The sequence below is a fragment of the Oncorhynchus gorbuscha genome, linkage group LG06, assembly GCF_021184085.1.
Source record: "Oncorhynchus gorbuscha isolate QuinsamMale2020 ecotype Even-year linkage group LG06, OgorEven_v1.0, whole genome shotgun sequence".
Taxonomy (NCBI): domain Eukaryota; kingdom Metazoa; phylum Chordata; class Actinopteri; order Salmoniformes; family Salmonidae; genus Oncorhynchus; species Oncorhynchus gorbuscha.
Genome location: NC_060178.1, coordinates 68,479,021 through 68,503,806, shown reverse-complemented (window position 1 = coordinate 68,503,806; position 24,786 = coordinate 68,479,021). Strand labels below are relative to the sequence as shown.

The 24,786-nt window shown below is 42.8% G+C and overlaps 1 protein-coding gene across 6 annotated transcripts in view; it reads right to left on the bottom strand.

Annotated features, from left to right (window-relative positions):
* Positions 1 to 2,066: 2,066 nt before the first annotated feature.
* LOC124038265 (transcription factor COE3-like) overlaps positions 2,067 to 24,786 on the bottom strand; it is a 74,809-nt gene continuing 52,089 nt past the window's right edge. For 3 of the 6 annotated variants that reach the window (XM_046353905.1, XM_046353903.1, XM_046353904.1), the window contains exons 11-16: positions 10,969 to 11,057; positions 6,218 to 6,283; positions 5,746 to 5,917; positions 5,450 to 5,635; positions 5,045 to 5,212; positions 2,067 to 3,803 (exon numbers count right to left, since the gene is read on the bottom strand). In XM_046353905.1, the coding sequence (XP_046209861.1) occupies positions 3,772 to 3,803; positions 5,045 to 5,212; positions 5,450 to 5,635; positions 5,746 to 5,917; positions 6,218 to 6,283; positions 10,969 to 11,057 (713 nt within the window). In that variant the 3' untranslated portion in view covers positions 2,067 to 3,771. The remainder of the gene's footprint in view (positions 3,804 to 5,044; positions 5,213 to 5,449; positions 5,636 to 5,745; positions 5,918 to 6,217; positions 6,284 to 10,968; positions 11,058 to 24,786) is intronic. The other 3 variants (XM_046353909.1, XM_046353906.1, XM_046353907.1) reach the window with 1 other exon arrangement.

The window sequence follows — 24,786 nt, the reverse complement described above, 5'->3', positions numbered from 1 at the left end:
AATATTATCTTTTAAGGTCAATTTGAATTGTTTTTCCTCATGGGAAACTTTGTATTGATAAAGACCAAACAAAACCCCTTTTCTGAATGCTTGTCCTCCATGGCCTCAATGAGGGTTTCATTCCTTTATGTCATCCAGCCCAATTCCCAGCATGCACAGCCATTGTGACTCTTTCAACTGGAGCTCTCCATTGACTGGCTCATTGTGCAGCCAGGCTTTTGTGTGGCGCTATCACCAGAGCACCATCTTTCACCTGAACACCGTAGGAACATCACAGTGATACGGCCAGGTATAGCATCTGAGGCACCCACGTCCGAGAGGAATAAAGCAATGGTAGAGGGAAAATATATCGCAAAACAGGAGCTATTTTATTAATCGCAAATAAAATTGTCAGTCTGTAAAACATTGACTAGAGATATTCAACATTACCTTCTTATGCGTGTGATAAAGTGGCAGTATTTTTAAAACATAACAATATGCAAGCAGATGTTTGAGGCTAGGGCCCCTTGGCAACAAAAGGCTAGTTAAGATCGATATTGCTTTCAATATTTCTCTCCTTTGACAGATGACCACTACTGAGGAAAGTCTTGATAAGAGCAGCAACATATGGATGTGTTGAGCCTTGGCCTCCTTTGATTGCATGACCTCTTGACCCCAGCCTGTGTTGGAGAGCGTGGCGGCCACATGGTCCGGGTGTCTATCAGGCTCTGGTTATGGGGTGTTATTGACTCAGGATTTATAAATATTTAATGCACACATTAAGATCATGGTGGAGGGCAGCCATTAGAGTTCTGCAGTAAACAGGCTCTAACCACGATTGAGTGCTTTAGCTATAGGGTGGCTTTTGGTACAGGGAGAGCATGGTGTGATTTCCTAGCACTCATATATTCCTGCCTGGCATTACTTGGCATGATCCAAAAGACTTGCCTACTATGTTTGTTATCCTGCTATTAAAGGTCTCAGATGCACATTAAATCATTGTTCACTGATAGACAATGCATAACACTTGATTTATGCTCAGATTATAAATTATTAGAAGTGTTTACACAGAGTACATGGATTCAGGTTTTCCTTTCACAAGGTTTTGAATTTTGGGGGAAAAAAACACGGAGCAAGAAAATAGATCTAAAACTGTGTTGATCTAAAGCAAGCAGGCATGCGACTATTGTTATCAGACACTACATATTATTGAGGGAATGTTTTGATGCACACAGCGATCGTAGTTGAAAATGTAATCGTTCTCTGGTGTATCTGACCTCACACTATCAGCATCACCTGCATTATCTTATGTGCCATGAGATCTATGCATGTCACTGGCATAATAAGCTGTGATTTGCTGATTCCTGCTCATCTTGCATTCACTTAATTGTGCATTATAGGGAGGGATGGCCATGGGCACTGGTGCCTTGATGAGAAATTGACATTTTGTGACCTGGTCTCCAGGACCACTCAGAAAGCCAGATAAGATGTTTAGTTGTTTTAAAGGAGAGGTGCTATTCTTCCCCGTCACTTCTCTATCTCTCCGTTTGACCCACTTGATGAGTATAGATTTCACAGGGCCCCCTTTCAGTGCTCAAACTATGAGTTTCAAAACAATACCAACCCCTTATAGACAGCGGATAACCTTGCTCTTTCAATGCATCGATTCTTTATTAACTAGGCGGCCTAATGCAATGAAATGAGGGATTTGAATGGGGCCTCTTTAGGTTGCTTTGAATAAAAAGCTCTCACATGAAAGGCTACAATGCATTTAACAGGTCATTTTAAAGCACGGATGTAGTGAGAGATGCAGATATAAAGATCAATATGAATGTGCTTCAAAGTCAGATTGCAGGGCCAATATCACAGAACAGAACTGCACAGAGATTTGTTTTGACTATTTATGAGAGCGTGGAATTACGTTTAAAAATAAATACTTATTAAAATGTTGCAACCTGTTTCTGAATCTAAAAGACTCGAAACCCCATGGAGAGTATGGCAGCCCTTGCTCTTACAGGGGCAATCATGAACAAAAGTGTTCTGGTGTAATTTATCAATAACAATAGAAGAAATCCACAGGCATCAGCAAGTTTTTGTAGTTTTTTACTCCAAATTTTTTATAAAACATCACTTATTAATTTCTGTTTTCATTCCAAATTTGTATATTTTGAATTTTTGTTCCCTGTAAACACATTTAAGCTATGTGGCGGAGTCATAAGTTCTGAGTAAAAATGACTTGTATACATTCTACAAAACAGAAAGAAAATACAACCACAAATGGAGTTCCTTCCTCCAAGGTTGTCCCTCATGCACATTGTTTCTATTGTATCTTAACAACTATCATATGGGTCACAAACTATTTATTTGACAATTACAACCAACAAAGTTTTCTCTGTGTAGATAATTTAAAATCAATATAAAAATAAACAATGAAGTTTGACTTCCCTTTAAAAAAAATGGACAGAGAGTCTTGACAGAGTAACAAAACTCTGAAGATATGTGAAATATATGGACATCGCATTTTATCAAATACAAAAAAAAACATGAATGCAACAGTTCTTGGCTGAAATTCTCTGTGCTGCATCACTATTAAGGGCATGACGATTAATACATACATAATGAAAAGCAATATACAAAATTTCAGAGATAAATACAATATTTATAGTTGATATGTTACAAAATTTCCCTCAAGTGAGCGCAAGTGTGTGTTGGAATGGAAATATGACAATGAACTACTTTCGACTTTAGATGGAGTTAAATTTTGCTTTAAATGTTGTTGTTGATCTAAAAGAACATGGGGAAAAAAGACAGATGTATAAATATTTAGCACAATTTTGGCAATATCACAATAGTCTACAAGTTTATAACCACATATAAAACACATAACGGGATTTGGAGCTAGAAGGAAGAGGATGACGCTTGTCAACAAGAAACAGACTTCACAGTAGCCTAAGAATGCATTAATATACAGTGCTAGCAAAAAAGTATTTAAAAAAAAACATGGCAAAACACACTTGCTTAAAAGGAAGCTCTAAACATGGAACAGAGCTAGGTGTTCTACGTACGCCAGAGTACTTGTAGAATCCAAGATCATTTTCACTTTCGAAAGATAAATTTCTAGCTACAATAAATTACAAATTTCATTTAAGATGTATGATTGAAACATGATACAATCTTACCCAGCCCCACCCATTTACTTGCATTTGCTGTATTTTATGATTGATTTCTACATTATATATCTCATATATTTTCCAGTTGAAAATCTTAAACCTTCTTGGCCCCACTGTATTTTCACACACATAAAAATACAAAAGGACACATTATAAAGACACACAAATGTGAATCTATTGAAAGAGAGTTAAAAAAAAAAAAAATCTGAGGCAAACAAGTTCATAGGTAAATGTACATCAGTGTTTTACATTAAAACCAAATGGTGAGTCCACAGAGATCCTTTTCATATGGTTCACTGGACAGAGCCATAGCCAAAGTTCCACCAGATAGGCATACAAAATTAAACACCCCATCGTCTTTTGTCTTCTTCGAGGTTGATCAAATGGAAAAATATAAGCAAAAAAAAAGCTCAAATCATTCAGTTCTTAATGAAATGTTTTGTCCACATTGTCCAAATCTTAACTCTTGAAATAGTCTTTTCAAAGAAAATCATGTTTTTATCTTCATTAAAAACAGAATAAGCTGTTGACTATATCCTCAGTATTATAGACTACACCAGTGTCTTTGCTGTGTGATAAAGGGGTGTCCTGTAGACTGGTGCTTGAGACGATGAAAGTGCATTTACATTGGAGGTACGACCAGACCGGACATAGCTGGAAGAAAATAGTGAAGGAGAAATTGCATTAAGCACGTTAATCTTACCTAACGTATTCAATTGGATAAGCAAAACATTCAGCTATTTACATCAAAGAGCTTTAAAAAGATGTGATGTTACTATATTGTGAGACTGTGTGTATGAGTGTGTGCATGGGTGCCTGTGTGATGCGTTTGTGTGTATGTGTGGCGTGTCTGTGCATGTGTGAGTGCACACATCTCTAACAGGACAGTTTCAAAAGCCTCCCTCTTGCTCTGACATTTCAGGCCCCAGCAGGCCAGCGGGGCTACGTGTGATATTCCTCCTGGTGTTGAGGTAATGGCAAACAGTGAACCAGACTCCCAGGAGAGACGGCCCTGCCGACCGTGGAACAACAACATGGCCACTACCCAGAATGCTGTGCTATACAACCCCCCCTCCCTCGTCACTCAAAGACTCTCCTCAGACTGACTTCCCTCACACTCAAACTATCCTCCATACTGAGGATGGAGCCACTACATTACACTTCTATTTCCACATGCACTACACTAGTCCCATTTCAAAATCATTATCCATGAGATTAGACAGAGATCAAAGGTAGTTTCGATTATTTTACCCAGACAATCTGCTAGGATATCATTAGCAACTCTACCTTATTCAGAGACTTGATATACTCAGTATTTCACACATTCTGAACAATTATGTGGCTAGTGAAGTGCCAGGATGAAAAATCATTGCACTGCTCTCAGTGTATTTGTAGTGTCATGGTTGGAATGCTTTTAAGTTTGCCAGCACAGATGATGGCAAGGCATTGCTCATTAATTTCTGCACAACATGTATTAATAAGTATGATCGTGTAGCAAGATGAACTTTAATTTCCCACTTCATTAAGCTCAATGTTATTAATCTCGGGGCACAGGCTACAGCTAAGCTTGTTTTCAAAGCAATCATGTTGGTCATGACACACGCACAAAACCTAATAAACATAATTACTAAAACAATTCTGGGCAGGCGGTTTTCTTGGGCCTCGGACTATGTCATTTGCTGTACTGGATGGGTTGTGTGCGGTGTGTTTGCATGCCTGCTTGCGTGGATGCATTTATTCATGTGCGTGTGAGTGTTTGCTTGTGTGAGTGTGTGTGTGTGTACAGTACATGTGTGCGCCCTCATGCTTGATTGTGTATTTGAATGTAAACTCAAAGGTGTAAATAATAAATTGTAGCCTGTTAAAATGCATATTTGTAATGATTAGTCCCTCACCAAACCGGACAGAGGCATGAGCCGCGGTATCTGCCCAGTAGTCCGAAGGGAAGGGATGAGGGGGTGAGGGGGGCTCACCTTGCAGTCCGTTGCCATTTGCGCTGGTGCAGGAAGGGGGTGGGGAGGCCTGGGGTCGGACCACAGGGGCGAAGGCGCTCTTTTGTTTAACTGCAGACAAGATATGGGAGGGGGTGGGGGGGTGGGGGGTAAGAACATGCTATCGGACTAAACTGGGCTGTATTCAGTGAGGTGAAACGCTCAGAACATTGCCGATGGAAATGTAAAGAATAGAGCTAACATGATTTCGATTCTCTACCTGACAGACAAGTTTATCTGCCCTACATAGTACATTTCTATCTGAACCTTGTGTAACTTTGCTCCCTCCTGAATGGCAGCTCTACTCACTTCCATATGGAGAGTTGGCAGAGGATCCATTGAGGAACCCAGGGGAGCTGGGCACTCCCAGGTTGGACATGCCAGAGTTCCCGTAGCCATTCATACTGTTACTGACGGTGTTGTAGCTGGACTGCTGTGGAGTGCTGCTGGTGATGTACCCTCGTGGAGACGCACTGCTGGTGTTCCGGCTGTAGCCTACCGAATAGGAATAAGAGAAGGACAGGGTGATTAGAGGTCTATAGGATTCATTCATTCTTTCATTGACGGTGAATGACTCTTGACCCCTAAGCATTATTTCCACCTACCCTGGTCGTTTCCCTGTGACTCGGACACGTTGACGGCTAGCTGGCTGCTGAAGGAGTTGACTCCCATCATGCCGTGGGAAGCTGTGTTGGCGAGGGAAGGGATCTGGTTGTGGTTACGGGGAACGCTGTACAGGGCCTCCGCTATGTCCGCTGCCCTCTTCAGAATGATCTCCTGTGAACACGGAGGTAGAAGTTTGAGTTACTGAGCTACTCTTTCGTCCTCAGTCATCCATTATGATGGCTTCGTTTGATATGTCCTGTAAGATGTGTGTGTGTGTGTGTGTGTGTGTGTGTGTGTGTGTGTGTGTGTGTGTGTGTGTGTGTGTGTGTGTGTGTGTGTGTGTGTGTGTGTGTGTGTGTGTGTGTGTGTGTGTGTGTGTGTGTGTGTGTGTGTGTGTGTGTGTGTGTGTGTGTGTGTGTGTGTGTGTGTGTGTGTGTGTGTGTGTGTGTGTGTGTGCGTGTGTCTGCATACCTGGTTATTGTGGGGCATTCCATACAGTGCTTCAACAAGGTCAGCTGCTCTCTTCAGCAATACCTCCTGATAAAAAAAGAGGGAAGACATACATTATTGAAATGCTGATGACAGGTCAATGATTAATATGACACTTCATGACACGGTTCAACGAGCACCATGACATGTAATGTAACAACAAGAGGTCTATATTAGGTGGGCAAGTAAACGTGGCCCTGTATTGAGAGGCACCAACATTGCATTAGGCCACCAATTCCTCTCTCCTCAGAACCAGTGGGAACAAGAATAATGTCCCATCTCTTAATTAAACCACCCTAGGCCTTAAAAACAACACCTCACCCTCTAATTCTGGGCTCGCGTTTGCACAAGAGTTCAGCACTGGAGTCTCCTTTCTTCAGAACAATTAAGTGAATTAGCTCGGGTTAATCTAGTTCTGCCGTAATGACATTAAGGAATTTTTCAATTAACCTCCTTGACTGGCTGTTGTAAAGGACTTCACAAATGACTTCCCCTTCAGCGAGAGCTGGGTGCTTGTGCCTCTGGGACATGGATGCATGGGATGTATTCTTATCCATGTCTGCATGCTTGCCCCTGCTTCACAGTAAGGATTAGCCATGTTGCTTTGGCTCTTAACACTGAGAATGAGTTGGCCTTGGATCCTGTTCCCTGCTCTACTTCAGAATAGGTTGGCTTGTTAGTGTGCTTTTATCTGCTCTTTGAATTGAGCACTTAATGAAATCCTTCATGGAGCACCACAGTGCTTTGTTTAGTGTGATGCTCCAAGCAATATGTTTGGAAAACCACCTACTCTATTTAGAAGCCTTTATTCTCACAAGAAAAAAGCTTGAAATATTGATGTGGGGTTTTATTTAAATGTGTGTTTACTGGCACCTGCTGTATTGCAGCAATTTGTTGACTTTCCGTCAGAACCCAGGTTAAAAGTGATGGAAATCTGTCACTAGAAACATCTCAGATTGAGCTTGTTTTCTTCCCACATTGCGTGTTTTCCTTCGCGGGCCTCAGTAATTTGTGTGAAGTGTTCCATCACTTGGCAATAGCAATCCGGGATTAAGACGGCAGCTGCCGTAAATGAATGTAAACACAGCCATCGCGCCTTCAAACAGCGGCCTCCAAGACTTGGCCTGCGTTTCCAAGGCAGCGTGTATGGAGCGTGTATGGAGCGTGTATGGAGCGTGTATGGAGCGTGTGTGGGCCTCCTTTCATCCTGAGGAGCCCTATCTTCCTGAAGTCCTTGATTTATCAAGATGAATCGCTGTAGAAGCCACTTCTAGCATGTGCCATGCTCTTATAGAAACATATAGCATAATCCACCAAGTTAACGCATGGGTGGATCTCTTTAAAATGGGCATTTACCTCTGAAATTGGTGTGTATGCTCAACGGTGCATGCATCTAGTTTGCATAGAAATAAAGAATTATGGTTGTCGTGAGGCAGGTACACTAAATGAGAGGACCAGCTGTCTTTATGTGTTCTCATCAGGCCGAACAGATTCCTCTCTCGCTCACTGAGTGAGACAAAGTCTATTTCTTTTCTTCTTCCTGCAGTTAATAATTACCAATAATCTATTCTATCATATTTCAAGATCTTCTACATGCCTCTCAATTTCAAACAACAATTCAAGCAATTAAGACTGTCATGTTCGCAAGCGGCATGTTTCAGTCTCTGAAAACCTCCTCTCCATCCTTGCCCATATGGTACTTTGCAGCAGCGACATAAGGACAGCTTGGAAAAAAAAGAGAGAAAACGATATTGCCTCTCATCCTTAATCTGTCGTTTACCGCGTGGCGTCTTAACTAACCAAGCTCACTCGCAGGGCTATGCTTAAGTGGTGGCCTAGTCACATCCCAGGATGATGGGAAGTGTGGTACCCAATCAACCACAGAGTTTGTTTTGTTTCCGACGAGACACTTTCACGCATATCGGCTCACGCTGTGAATACGATTAGCACCGAATGGTGTTCTGGGGGCATTTCCATGTAAATCTGGATATATAATGTAATTGCCATTCTTGTCATGGAGACAGACATATCAGAGCACCATGTTAAATTGAAAACAATTAAAGCCCATAGATGATCTGTGTTGTTTTGTGACCAAGGCATGACAGCTTTTCTGGTATTCCTTGTTTTACATGGTAGCTTAAAACTTGTGTAAAACACGTGATTCTCCACATGCTAGATTAGCAAGGATTGTGTATTTCTATTGATGTTTTCACAGTTAATAAAATGGGGCCCAGGTTATGTAGCTTTGAGTGTTAATATCATTATACAAATGTAAGGCAATTAGCGTGCTGGCTCTAGCCTGAATACATTCAGAAGGATAGGGCCATTAGATGTAGAATAGACATTCATTTAAAAACATTGGTAATTGCTTGGCATGAACACATTTGTAATATTTGTTTTCTGCTTGTGGATTACACAAAGAATTGGAAAAGAATAGGTTTGGGTTTACTTTGGAAAACAAAGAGAGAAGCGAATGCAATCAACTAAATAATAAAACAATATTGCTTTTCTGCTTTTAATTTAGTAATTAATCTAATTTGTTACAGACGAAAGGCGAAATTGAGTGTGGTATAGTGTGACATCCAGTCTATTTGTCCATTACTGCCACAGGGCACAAAATGGTATTATAAATTGTCTTCTTCATATGATGAATCGAAAATTGTTTTATAACAAGATCTTAAAAAGGAGGGTGAATTCCGAAGTCTCTGTTCACTTAACGCCATGCCCGCAAAGCAATCTCCTTTCGCATCACTTGACTGCTCACACTTATTACTTTCATATTCACTCTGGACTCTGCATTGGATTTTTATATCGCTGCTCCTCCCACAGGGTCAGTTTGTCATCTGCAATGTTGTCTTCAAATTACGAGGTAATCTTCAATCAGAGCACGCTCCCCCCCCCCTTTTTCTCAGTGTAGCAACAATATTAGCGTGCATCCCTTGCAATCCATGAGCACGCCCATATTGGCTTTCTGTCTCCTCACAATTACCACGTGTCTTACTGGTCCTGGGGAAAAGGATGGTGGAAATCAATAGCGTCGTAATATTATCAACTGGAGGGTGAAGTCATTGAGGGAGGGGGGCCCGGTGTCGATTTGCCTTTCTGCTAATGCATACTTCGCCTCCTCCAGGTTTATCTCCTTTTTATAGTCTTTCCGCCTCACCTGCAGCCCGTAATGGATGTTCTCTTCACGCCGTCTCCCTTCTTGTTCCAAATGTGCCATCCACCCTGAGGCTTGTCTATTGGGTGTGCTGTTGACCCCTCGAGGCGATCCTCAGATGGCAAGCTTAACAATGATGAATCACTCTGTAGAATCATTTACATGGCCCCTGAACCCCATATTTGGGTCCATTAGAGAGCAAATCAAATATTTATATTATTTATTGGAAGTGCAGGGCTTCATCTCACTCTGAGATTGGGCCATGTGAGGGCTGGGGGGAGACCCTGCTATATTAAGTAAGCACACTGAGGAAACTCATCTCAGATTGAGTCAAAATGTGTTTTATCGCCAAAACGTATTTTGTTCTCCAAGAATAAAAAAGGATGCTGTAATAAAAGTATGGATCACAATATTCCTTGTTATGTTCAAATTGCAAATTCTACGGAGATGTACTGACTAAATTGAGTGTGTGAAGACAAAGAGACCCAGGGCAGGGAGACTTGCAGCCATAAAAGCTAAGTGAACCCTTCCTTTGGTCTTACAAATGTACTGTTGAAATTAGAGTTACATTTCATGTCCAGGTGTTGTTTTGAGTCTCCACGGGGACCAAACTCTAATTGAAACACTTCATATAGTGCACCAGAGACTGCTGGCTGAGATGTCGTATATCTTCCTATTGACTTGGCCCAGTCGTCCATACTACACCACAGAGCCTGGTCTTTATTAAATTGTCCGTTGGACGTTAATGATATTGCAGTGTTGCATGCTGGGCTTTAATAGATAAAGGCTTTATGGTATTATTAAAACTCTGAGGTGGTCACCAATTTACTGCGTGCCAAGGGAGTCTGTGCAAACTAAACAGTCATAATATTACATTTGACGCATATGGAATGCCAGTTATACCAAATGGAAATTAGCAGGGTCGCAATCAGACGAGCCCAGTAATAGATCTTATCAGAGGAAATAGAAATACCAAGGAATCATGTTGAAAAATGCCAAAATGGCAGGCTACCGGATATGTGTCACAAGCATGTGGGAATCAAGAGCCTTTCAACTCCTTTACTGAGTTCTAAAGAAAACAGTGAGACCTAACGCATAATAACGTGTCGTTCTGGCCTTATTAGCCACACTAAGACTGGGGGGTTTACGAGCGTAGAGTCATGTAAACAACAGATTAAACCAAATGGAGCTGTGGAGAATGAAAGGAAAACATGAGTGGGGTAATGGCGGCCCAGACGACCAGGAGATTACCATCTCCACAGACTACTGGAGAGGAAAGACGCCTGATTGAGCTATTTTGCCACACAGAAAGTTCACCACACGCCTGCCTCCCTCTCTCTCCTCTCACTAAACAACTACATTCCCAAACCAATGCTACATGGACACACCAGTGTGTGTGTGTACTGTATTTCTGTTTGGTTCAAAAGTTTGATCTTCTTTTGATGTTGTTTTGATTCTTGGTCTTTGATGATGTTGTTGGGTTAGCAGCTGTGGTGTGTGTATATGGTGTTGTTTGTTGTGTCTACAAGGTGTTGTAATGTCAATTTCTGTGAAGATGAGACGTAACACTGACCTTTGGTAACCTCTCAGGGTCACCCGGGTGCCTGGGGATGACCTTCTGCAGCCTCTGGAACCCATAGTCGATGGTTGGCTCATTGAGGGCTGATCAAAAAAAAATCCCAATTGTTAGACAATGTGAAGTGAAGTGAGATAACAGCTCTGTAAACCAATGTCAACAGCTAGCATGAAAACTCTATCACAAGTGTCACGAACCCCCTGCATCCAGTCAAATTCTCAGTTAGCAAAATAGCCATGATGACATGATGCAGTACATCAGTCTAGAGCAGGTTGCATATCTCTCACAGGGCCCAGCTCTTTTTATCTTCATGGGAATATTGAGAGCAAATGACATGGTGGGGTGTGTTAATCTAACCGAGCTTTAATAATCTATGAAAGTCCAGAAATTGATCTAGCATGAGTTGCTGTCACTCCAGCGCTGCACCTACTGTACCCCCCCGCTGCTCTGCTGAAATACTGCAGCGAATCACACAGAGCGATCAATCTCACCCACCCCTCAAATAGTAATCTGGAGCAGCGAGCCATATTGGGCTATGAATCAGAGGCACAAAGTAAATGAATCATAAGTCAGACTTTGGTAAGACTAAGGCGTTTTATGTCTGACAGTCATAATGGGTAATTTAAGGCTTCCTTACAGCTCTCACTGATTCTAAACAATCATGTAGACCCGTAGGCCAAGGGGAAGGTAGGAGGGAGGGGAGGAGAAGGAACGACTTAATAGAGAACATCACTTCTCAATGTAGATATCATTTTCAGCAGAGGAACTCAGACGAGCGTGGCAGTGCCTCATAAATCAATGGCTTTCTGTGGAGACTAATAAGAGCTGCCTGCCTCTATTCATTGTTCAGCCAGTAATTTGGCCCATCACTCATTACTCAGCATGTAATTTTGGCATTAACGCAGCAAGACTTGCTCAACCTGCTGAACACGAGAGAACATGAAGGCTAACGCCACACGTACAGCCAGCGCCAGTGACACACAGACCAGGAAGGCACTGGCGCCGGCAGACACACACACACACACTAGTACAGGCTACTGATCAATGGTACAGGGCTGTGCAGTGTCCACGACCAACATGATATCATAGGAAAATGTCATTCTGGCACGTTTTTGCAAAAAGGTCAAATGTCACAGTAGCTGATGTTTTTCTCAATACATTGCCGTCCATGGGAAAAGATGAGTGTCACAGGGTTGATGTTTTTCTCAGTACATTGCAGTCAATGGGAAAAGATTGTCACAGGGTTGATGTTTTTCTCAGTACATTGCAGTCAATGGGAAAAGATGAGTGTCACAGGGTTGATGTTTTTCTCAGTACATTGCAGTCAATGGGAAAAGATGAGTGTCACAGGGTTGATGTTTTTCTCAATACATTGCCGTCCATGGGAAAAGATGAGTGTCACAGGGTTGATGTTTTTCTCAGTACATTGCAGTCAATGGGAAAAGATGAGTGTCACAGGGTTGATGTTTTTCTCAGTACATTGCAGTCAATGGGAAAAGATGAGTGTCACAGGGTTGATGTTTTTCTACATTGCAGTCAATGGGAAAAGATGAGTGTCATAGGGTTGATGTTTTTCTCAGTACATTGCAGACATTCTTCTCAATATATTGCTGTCAATGGGAAAAGATGAGTGTCACAGGATTTAAATTTTTCTAGTTTATATAATTTTTGTCTCTCTCTCACTCTCTACCTCCTATTTACCCCCCCCCCCATTTCTCTTATCTCTCCCTCCCCCTTCTTTCACCCCCACCTCCCTCTCCCTCTCCCCCTTCCATTACCTCTGCCTCCTTCTTTCCCTTATGGCTCTTCAGCCATATGGCTCTTCAGGATCTCTCTCTCAAATTTTTCTCCCTATCCTTCCTTCACCTTCTCTTTCTCTTTCTCTCTATCTCTCTCTCCCATTCCCTCACTCTCCCCATCTCTCTTTCCCTCCCCCTCCCTTCTCTCTCCCTCCTCTTTCCCTGCTTCTCCCTCCTCTCCACACTTTCTCCACCTCTCTCTCTCACCTCTGTCAGTCTGTTGACTCTCTCTCCCCTCCTTCCTTGTTCTCCCCCTCCCTCCTTCACCCTTTCCCTCTCTCCCCTCCCTCAATCTCTCCCTTCACTCTCTCTCCTCCCCCTTCCATTCTCTTTCAGTCCTTCTTTCCCTACATCCGCCTCCTCTCACTCCTCTCTCTCTGCCTCTTCCTCCTCTCTCCCTCTTTTCTCCCACAGACAGGCAGACACAGACAGACAGACAGACAGACAGACAGACAGACAGACAGACAGACAGACAGACAGACAGACAGACAGACAGACAGACAGACAGACAGACAGACAGACAGACAGACAGACAGACAGACAGACAGACAGACAGACAGACAGACAGACAGACAGACAGACAGACAGACAGACAGACAGACAGACAGACAGACAGACAGACAGACAGACAGACAGACAGAGAGTTTCAAGTTTCAAATCAATCAAAACATTTTTGAGGGATGGATTTACCTAAGATATATGGAATTGTTTTAAGGTCATACCAAGTATCATTTAGCTATTTGATTTAGAATTTGAAGACACCTTGAAGTATTCCCCCCAAAATATTGTAAAAGAAAAGGCTTCACTGCTATTAGCCCATACAAAGGCATTGAATAACAGATTAATTCAATTGAACAACAGATATTCCTCCCCAGAAAAACTTTTTTCTGAAGTATCTGTCCTATATCTGCGAGATATAAGATCAGGAGTAAAAAAACAAATTACCCCTTATTTTTGGCAATTAACATTCTCCATATATACCTTCAGATGAGTCTTGTGAGGCCTCTGGGCGTCCTAGAGCAAAACTATCTGTTACCCCCCCCCCCCACTTGCCGGTTAACGTTAGGGTTATGTCTAGGCCCTAACCCTAACCCCTAGCTTCATGTTCACTCCCAGGTCAACCCTAACCGTAACCCTAACTCTAGCTTCAGGTCCATATCCTGGCTCAACCCGAAACCTAGCCTCAACCCTAACCCTAATCCTTACCTTAGCTTAATATGAACTCCCGGCTCAACCCTAACTCTAACTCTAACCCTGACCCTAACCATAAGCCTAACCTTAACCTTCGCTTCATCTCCTTGTCTTGGCTCAACCCTTCTGTCGAAGTCAATCAACCCTAACTCCAAGAGCTGAGCCAAGATGTAGCGGTCTAGGGTTGGAGTTATGGCTATGGTTAGGGTTGAGCTGGGATGTGGTCGTGAAGCTATGGTTAGGGTTAAGTTTAGGGTTAAGTTTAGAGTTTAGAGTTTGTCTGTCTGTCTGTCTGCCTGCCTGCCTCTGTGCCTGCCTGCCTGCCTGCCTGCCTGCCTGCCTGCCTGCCTGCCTGCCTGCCTGCCTGCCTGCCTCTCTGCCTGTCTGTGAGTTTACATATCTCTCTCTCTGTTTGTGTCCGTCTGTCTGTGAGTGGATATCTGTCTGTCTGTCTGTCTGTCTGTCTGTCTGTCTGTCTGTCTGTCTGTCTGTCTGTCTGTCTGTCTGTCTGTCTGTCTGTCTGTCTGTCTGTCTGTCTGTCTGTCTGTCTGTCTGTCTGTCTGTCTGTCTGTCTGTCTGTCTGTCTGTCTGTCTGTCTGTCTGTCTGTCTGTCTGTCTGTCTGTCTGTCTGTCTGTCTGTCTGTCTGTCTGTCTTTTACCCATTGCAGCCATTGCAGCTCTTTCACCAATTTTTTTGTTTTGAATGTGATGTACAGAGTTATGCCCCAATACATATCTATACTTCAATATCCTGTCTATGGAATTGGGAAAGTGGAGGTGGGAGAGACAGGAGGGAGAGACAGAAGGTAGAGGCAGAGAAATCGATTAGAGGGAGGAGGGAAAGAAGGAATGAGATAGAATGGAGGGAGGAGGAACGAGAGAAAGATAATATGTAGAGAGTGCAGAGAAAGAGATAGAAGATACAGAAGGAGGGATGTGATGCCTTTCTGTGATGCCTTTCTCTATGTGTCCATATTGTGATGTTAATCTTCCCCCATTGAATGCAATTTATTCTCTTGGGCATCACCCCTGTGACACTCATCTTTTCCCATTGACTGCACTGTATCGATATAAACGTCAACCCTGTGATACTCATCCTTTTACATCGACTACAATTTATTGGCATAAGATTCAATTGGTTGAAGCTTAATTTTTCCCATTGGTTGCTATGTATTGACATAAACATCACCCCTGTGACACTCATCTTTTCCCATTGACTGCAATGTACTGAGAAATATGTCAACCATGTGACACTCAGCTTTTCTCATTGATTGCAATGTACAAAGAAAAATGTCAACCATGTGACACTCATCATTTCACATTGACGGCAATGTACTGAGAAAAATGTCAAAACTGTGACTCTCATCTTTTCCCATTGACTGTAATGTATTGGGAAAAACGTCAACTACTGTGACACTCATATATTCCCTTTGACTGCAATGTATTGAGAAAAACGTCAGCTACTGTGACATTTAATTGTTTTGCAAAAACATGCCAGGGTGACGTTTTCAGGCTGATCCACATAAAGTGAACTCCCAACAATCAAACGCACCACATGACACACAACATACACTCCTGGAAATCTGATTTGACATCTTATCATGCATCCCGGAACACCAAAGGTCGGCTTCAGAACATGAGGGAAGGCCATTTTCTTTGTGAGGGAACGTCATGATTTTGCCATCTTTCTTTTGTTATTTCCTTCCCCCATCTATATGTACACACCGCAAGACACTACAAACTACACACACACAAACACACACACACAACACACTACACACCGCAAGACATGTTTCAGGTGTGTGTGTTGTAGCCCTGCCAGACCCCGCTGCTCAGTGTGATGTAAATTGTGTATGTGTAAAAAGCACTCCATAATCAGGCCATCCATCATCACAGGCTGTCAGTAGGCTCTCGCGGGGTGATACATCACGTTCTCCTGTCCTACACTACAAACTACACACTACACAGACACACACAACACCGCTGCCGGGCATGCTGGGTATAGATACAGAAGCTACACCACAAGACCCGGGTAATAAAGCAGCAGTATGTGATGTGTATTTTGGAAGTATTTACATTTACAATTATCCTGAAGTAACGCAGCCTGAAATAGTTTGAAAAACAGAATGCACTGCACACATTGTTTTTGCATTTGGATATGGCATACACATTCAACATATTTTTTGAATTCTCTATAACTTCTGTTTGAAAACACAAAATGACTTTGTAAGGGGGGAAAGGGGACCTAGAAAGTGAGCATCAAATACCAAAGATAGCAAACAGGATGTCTCTTTCTCTCTTGCTCTTTAAGAAGAGGATTAAAGCATGTCTCGTGGTACTGTGATTGGGTGCAACTCTGGGCCTTGAGAAGTGCATGTCGACGTGTCACCATCTCATCTATCATGGAGATGATCTTTGCAACAACCCTGCATAATGAAATTGGTGGCACAGACCCCCATCTGCTATCGATTTCATGCAAATGACGTTGACAGCTGATGGAGACTTGCGCTCGTGCTAAACGGTGCTGTCAGTTGATGAGTTGACAGTTCTGTAGTTGGACCGTGTACACACAGAGACCGACACAGACACTGTCAATAATCCTATAAGGGCTGATGACGACGCACACTGAGTGTACAAAACATTATGAAAGCCTGCTCTTTCTATAACATAGACTGACCAGGGGAATCCAGGTGAAATCAATAAGGGATCATAGCTGTCACTTGTTAAATCCACTTCAATCAGTGGAGATGAAGGAGACCGGTTAAAGAAGGATTCTTAAGCCTTGAGACAATTGAGACATGGATCGTGTACGTGTGCCATTGAGAGTGTGAATGGGCAAGACAAAAGATTTAAGTGCCTTTGAACCGGGGTATGGTTGTAGGTGCCAAGCGCATCGGTTTGTGTCAAGAACTGCAACGCTTCTGGGGTTTTAACAGTTAACCTGTGTGTAAAAAAAAAATATCTGCCACCCAAAGGACAACTGGACACAACTGTAGAGGCGGGTAATTATGAGGTGGAGAGATTGTCTGACCTCTCACCCCTTGCTTAACAATCAAACTTGAGGACAGTGTTACTATACACCACTCATACACTTGTCACTATACTCCCTCAAACACCTCCAAACTTTATATCCTACCTTCACTTCCTCATCTCTCCCCGCCACCTTGTAGCTCTGAACTCTACGATGCCCATGGACTGTCAACATAAATGCCAACATGAGCTTCATCTCCATATTTTACCAGCGCAGTGCACTGTTGTGAGAGGTAGCTAAGCAGGAGAGAAGGGCGGGAGGAGTGTAGGAAGGGGAGCTGGCCCCCCGTGAAGGTTCTCAGCCACAGTGAGGACACATGAAACCCTCCACACACATCCCATAAATCCTGTTCTGGGTGGGGAGTCTGGCTGGGGAGGGGGAAGGCACTGGCACGTTCCAGTCACGCCCGCTTCCCGGCCCGCGGCCAATCAATACCACTTTCCTGTTTTAGAGGCGGGTAATTATGAGGTGGAGAGATTGTCTGACCTCTCACCCCTGCTGCATTACTCGGCTGATATGAAGATAAATTGCCTGATTTTGGGTAAACATATGCTGCAATTCAAACTGTCAGCACTGGTTTGCTCAGGGATAATTTGTATTGATCTTCTGGCTTCTTACCCATTTTGCTTACTGACCTCATTGATAATTAGAGAGAAAGAGACACAGCGAGGTAAGGCAGGGGCTGCATTTGAATATTTCGCCAGGAATAAAAAGAGAGAATAAAGAAAGTGAGAGGAGAAAGAGTGAATGATAGACTAACAGCATTTTCTCTTCTAAACTACTTGAAGTTCAGCTAGAAACATTTCACTTGCTCAGCTCAACTACTGAAACATACCATTTTTCTCCTCACTTACGAGAAGCTATAATTGTTTTGTAAATTGTTTAGAACAAAATGTTTATCATGTAATCCACATAATGAAACAAAGTAATGCTAATCATTTTTAATTTGACAGCTAAATGAGCAAAATTACGGTCACTTTAGCTTTGAGCATGATTAAAAAATAGATGCACAGCAGAGTTCATTCATTGGAATCAAACTGTTTGGAAACTTTATTTCAGTAATTTAATATGATTGAATTTGTATACTTCACCAGGAATAAAGAGTGAATGATATAGACGAATAACATGTTCTCCTCTGTTCTCCTGAACAAGTAATTCAGCTTGAATCACTTGACTTGTTTAGTTCAAATACTCCAACTTAATAATTTCCTCATCACTTATGAGGCGCTATCACTGTTTGGAATTTATAATAAAACGTTTAGAATGTAACAACAGAAATCAAATAGAATAATGTCAATCATTTCACAGTTTTATTTGATGTATAGCTGACAGCTGAAGGAGCAGCATTTCCGTCGCTTTTTGAATAGAATGCACATGATAAAACATGTTTTTAAATACCAGCAGAGTTCATTCTTTGAATGCAAGATGAGTGGAATGTTTTATGAATACCTCAGTCATTTCCTCACTCTACTGAGGGAACGGTCATATTTCAGAACAACAAAAAAATGGAATGCCTAGACTTGGTGTGCAGCTGTGGCCATATCAATTCTCATTTCAAGCACCACACACACACACACACACACACACACACACACACACACACACACACACACACACACACACACACACACACACACACACACACACACACACACACACACACACACACACACACACACACACACACACACACACACGCACACACACACACACACACACAATCTGCGGCAGGATTTCAATGGAATTCCTCTCCCTGGGATGAACACATCCGTTCATGCTCCTAACACATTCACTCCAGAAGGCCCCAAGCCCAGTGTCTTTGCTTAAAATGCAGAGTGGACAGCCGAACAGGCGTCAGAGCACGGTCTACTACTCCTTCTCCGTGTCCTCTAGAAATAGGACATGAGTAACCGCTCTAGAGGAACAATGTAACATGGCGGTCGTTGGCAGATGAAAACGCTTACATGACAATACGGCTGCATGCTCTCAGTATGTGGCTGTGTACTGAAGTCACGTACTGTATTTGCCTGCAGTAACAGGCAGTAGCAGAGGGAAATGTTTGAGCAAAGCAGTAAAGTGAAGGGAAATGGTTCCTTCTTAAGTCTGAAGGCTTGAATGGAAGCGTGCACAGAGTGCTAGCATTCCTGCCAGCCATTATTGGTTATTATGATAAATCTATCTTTCCAGGAGATAAAAACAGACAGGAGATAAAAACTAGCCTTGTTGCCATTTGCCAGCTATTACTTTCGCTAATTATACTTAACTGCTTGGAGCTTATCTCCACTCCTCCTACACCATTGAGCATTTTTTTCTTTCCCCTAACACAAATTATACTGAGGTGGAGAGGGAGTTGGAAGGGGAGCAGATAAACAGAACGGGGTGAAGTTCATTCAAGTGTCAGTGATTTTGAACTTGTGAGAGTGTCCAACTCAAGCCTCATGGGCACCTGAGATCGTCTTAAAAATGCAGCACCGATATGGGTCACGCATAGTATCGTTATCACCACAGGAAATGACATCCTCTCACTGACGTCAATAGCGTCAAGCAGGGAGGGAAAAAGGCCAGTGTCACTCAGGGGTTATTGAAAGTAAATGGATGAATGGAAACAGGTGACAACATTGAAGCTGCAGGGACAACATGATCGCACTCTGGGAGACATATAGAGGTCCTGATGTTCAGCAATATCGATGTCCGCTGTGGAGACAGATCTAAAAGAAGCATGCAGGCAGAACCCGCCATCAGACCAAACCAACCAATCGTAACTCACGCAAACCAGAGCAGTGCATTTACCACTGACCATGTTCTCTCCATCCAATCCAAGCTATCGCTGAGTGATTCCATCTCCAGTCTCGGGTTGGTCAGAAAATTCAAACTTCAAAAGATCTGTAGTTAAGATTAATCAATAGAGAGAAATCAATGTTCATTGAAATTTCATGAACTTTGATCCGATACAGACAACGGGAAAAAAACAAGTTACAATTCCACCAGATATTGCTTCTGCAACAGATCAAATGTAATTAACACAGGTTAAATGGGAGTGGTTTACTGTATCAGTTCACAATTATCATACTTTCGAAATTCCCTTTCACTCTGTATTGGAAATGGGTGAAAACCCCTCTCCTCTTCCCTTCAATGACATCTAAAGTGAGTGTCCCACTCCTCTAAGGACGTAGAGGGGGACTTTCACACATTACCGTCCAACTGAAATCAAATGGCCTCACCTCACAGCTGATTGCAGGCGCAAATTCATATTGTAAAATGAAGATCAATACATGGACGGGGCCCAATCGATGACAGCTAAATTACGGCCGCATTTTCCCCCTCATTCAAGATGAGTTGTGTTTTCCTCTCAAAGTCAATACCATGCAGCCTCTCTCATTCATTTCTCAATAAACTTGCCGATGAATTTCAATCACAGGCGGCGGAGGTAGGGCTAGGAGGAGAAAGGGGATGGGGAATAGGGGGATGGGAGTTCTTTTAAAGGCCGTTGGGTGTGGAACATAGTGAAAATGGGGCACGGAGGGGAGGGAGGAGAGATCCTCATCTATCAAGAGCCTCCTTCCTTCCCATCTATCTTTTTTTGCTGCACAGACTAATACTGTGCCTTAGTGGGGACTACCCTTATGGCGTTACCATTACCAAACACACGTAATAATACAGTTGAACATCAAGTGGTGCCAATTAAATACAATTAAATCCAAATAAATGTATAGTCCTTTCATTCTTATAGAGAAACATCCCTGTACTGATACTGTGCAATGGCTAAAAAGCTGTCACTTATGTCAATCAATTTTCCATAGCTGGATTTCCCAAGTCTCTTAATTATTCCACTATGTGAAATATATAATGTCATTGTGCCCTCAAAGTCTACCTGACAAACTGCTTGACAGTGGGGAGTGGTAGAGTGTGTGTCACGTCAACCCTCTAATTGGACGAAAGGACCTTCCTCCTCAATCCTTGACGCTATCTGCACACGCTCACAAAGGCTTTCTGCCTGAGCCTGTCTAAGTAGGTGACAAGTGTCTTAGTCACTCCGGAGGAGCTAGAGCTGAATACCAGGCATGTAATGAGAAAGACAGACTGTGAGACAGGTACTGGGACGTGAGCTATAGGTCGCTATTCATAGAACATTTATATTACGGTGCACTACGCCTTTACACTAAAAGAGATCCCATTGAAAGACCCTCTTAAACAGATCTGTTTACATACCTCTGTGAATGTCTTGATTACAGCGTATCTTATAGTGTGTCTAGGCCACACCCCATCCCTGACTAGCTGCTACCAAACCCTGCCCTGCAGGGGAGGAAATCGTGAGGAAGCTCTGTATCTGATCTGCGCCAAATCCGGAACTTCAAAGAGCGTCTCGGCTGAAGGGCGGAGGGGAGCTGTAGGGTTAGGCCCGATACACAGACTGAACAGCACAAGGCCTGGACTGATGTGCTTTGATAAAGGAGTCCATTTGTACTGAACTGCATTTTTTTGTTGTTGTCAAGAGCCAAGAATTTCTGCTTGCAGTGGGGCAAAGGGTTTCATTTGAGATTTGAAGATCTCTTTGTATCTCTGCCCAGCTGAGTGAGGATAAAGTGGTCAGTCAAGGTACACATCAATATGCACCGCGTTACATTTACAATGCATAGGATCTTGATGATCGTCACAGTAAATATTAACCCTCAAAATAAATGTTCATAATCGTGAGTTTTGCAAGTGGTATAGGATAGCATTACTACTTGCAGAATATATACAGTATTAACACCTTCCATTTCCATCCCCTACCAGACTGACATTACTTGGTCTCTAACAGTATTGAGTGAATCCCCCATGACCCCTTTGTCCTTATGTTGATGAATGACTACCTTATACCCATGTTGTCCGATTCTGGTGCAGTGAAGTCGATACTGTCACCTTGACAAGAAAACTTTGTGATTCATCAGCCTCCAAGGATGTCTAGCCTCAACCCAAATCTGGCAAGAGACGCTCACTGTATGGGGCATCATCAGCAGCATCATCCAAAATCCTTCACCCAGACCCAGTGTGTTAAATAGCAGCCCTCTGTGAGGTCGGATAAATGGTTGTCATTACAGTCAGCCTTATAGGGAGGGAAAAAAATAAAACACTTGACTTGTACTAATAGCCCAGAAACCAAGCTGGTCACCAAAGGTCTGAAGATGAAGCACCCTGTCACTTCCCAGCTTGGGAAATTAGCAAATAATGTTCCCTTCCCACTGACAAATGTATGACAGCTACTCTTTGCCAGTCATTCTCTCCTAACATTATGATGCATGTCCCGGATCCCCACTAGAGGATACAGGCGAAGTGTAGTGACCCTCAATTTACCCATGACAAATGGGGTCCCGGTAAATGTGCGATTTCTGGGGCGAGGTAGGGGTTCACAATCCCGGGTATACGGATGTCACTGATTAGGATAAATAGTAGCTGAGTGTGTTAGCAGCAGTGCTACCACTTCATATCACTCAGGGTCTCCATATGGGTCCTGGGAGGGTAACTGTCATAGAAATCAAGTCAAGATAGAAACTGATGCAATTAGAGTTTCAAAGTTACTGATAGTTTTTACTGATAGTTTACTTTTTTGCACGGGTGTCATCTACTGTAAAAGTTAAGGTAAAAAAGCAATCACATAGATTTACTAAATTGAAGTCACCAAGAGGACCCTTTATAAAAGCCCTTTAAGAAAACACACAGATCCTTTATGCAGTGCTTAATAAAGTGTGAAGTATTGACCTAAGGACAGCTGGACCTGTCTCCCTTTGATTTTCTACAACCTTGCTGACAGTTTGATCCTCTGGTCACCCTGACCAATGGATAACCAATACATGGATCAGTTACAGGACAAACCACCTCCATGAGACAATAACACACCATGTCCTTAACCTAAAGTAGAGCAATGCTGTAAATACATTTGATACACTAAAGGCCCATTGCAATCAAACATTTGATTTCTCTGTGTTTTATATGTATTTCCACACTATGAGGTTGGAATAATACTGTGAAATTGGGAAAATTATGATAATGCCCTTTTAGTGTAAGAGCAGTTTGAAAAGACCACCTGACATTTCAGCCTGTTTTGGTGGGATGTAGTTTTGGCCTGCCTGGTGAGGCGATTAGTTAATAGACCAATAAGAAAGAGAGTTCCAAACCTCTCTGCCAATAAAAGCACATTTTCAGTTTTTCCCTCCCCGCTCAGACCACTCAGACAGTCCAAGCAAAATTCTTGCTTGAGAAATTACTCTTCACTAAGAAGCTATTTTTATTTATTTTTGACCATTTTAATTTTAAAAATCACAGTAAGGTACTTAATTGTTATCCAGAAATTAAATGATATTGATATAAAAACAGCTGCATGTGGATTATGAAGAAATTGCTGTACTACTGATAATAAAATTATGGCCACAGTGATAAATACAATGCAAGCTACATAGCTTAATAAAGCATCCTCTGATGTTTTGTAGCATTATGTGTCTCCGTAGCTGGTGTTTCCATGATTGAACATACTCGATGCATGCAGGATTATTGACGTACACTACGTGGTACTCACATCCTCTGAGTGAATTATTAGTTTTGGAGGTGGTCCAGAATACTAACCCAACAAACCCCACCCTCTGCCATTAGAATTGACTGCAGTCTACTCTATGTTGACTCTAGGTAATTTGTGATAATTTCTTAAATTGAGCGAGTTAAATCTTCATAATTAGGGCCGGTCGGGCGAGAAGAGTACATGAAAAGGTCTAAAAGCTCTTCTCTCAACGGCACGCCGCAAAGTCACTCTTGAATCGCAGCTTTGATAAATGAACCTTTGAAATGCACGTTGCCCGACCACCGAAATGACACGAGCACATTCTGTACCCTTTAGATGAAGCAATTATGTTACTACGTGTCCTCTTTTTGTTGCCCGTTCATGTTGTACTTAACTGTCCGAAAGGTCATGTCCTTCTATCAACTAGCAATTACTGTACATATGCAGTCCCTGTTACTTCTGCTGTTAAGTGCCCGGAGCTCGCTAACAGTTTCATTCCCTCACATGTCAACCCTGGTACCATCAGGGTGATACACTCTGGGAATAGCAGTAGTCTGAGGAGCTAGACTTGTCTGATTGGTGGCTCTCTCTTTTAATTCACCAAACTAATCAATTGTACTGCCATTGCCTCTCAGGGTAATTGTATCTTTCTACTAACTGGAACAGAGCAGGACACAGGGAAGGAAGGAGGAAGAAAATCAGCATAGATCCAGAAAGGGGACATGTTCCCCCAGTAAAACCTGATGGTAATCATCACAATCCGCTTATCCTGTGTGGCTAATGGGGTCCGTTCTTAAGGGACCTGGCACTTTCACCAGGGTGCTATAGAAGCCATTAAAGTCTTAACTTATACACCTTCCCAGGCTTCAGACACACAAACACACACATATGCACACATACACTCACACACTCAGCACACTGCACTCTTGTTTCATTATCCCGGTGCCTTGTTGGCCTCTGCTCTGCTGGTAGGGAGGTTAACACAGAAGTGCCAGACTACATGGTTGGGGGGGGGGGTTGATGAGAAACAGCTGCCCCGGAATGGAAGCGGTCTAGGGGGGGGTTAAGGGGTCCAACCCACCCTTCACCCCCACCCCTCAACTTTTTTTGTGGTTCCGCTGTGTGCCCAAGGCCAGGTCTGTGTTGGGGGGCTGAGGTAGGGTGAGAGGGGAGTGAGAGTGGTTTGACGCGTCCTTCTCATTCTAACCATCAGATTTAGAACTGAATGAGGCTTCCAGGTCAGACAGGCCTTGACCCCCATG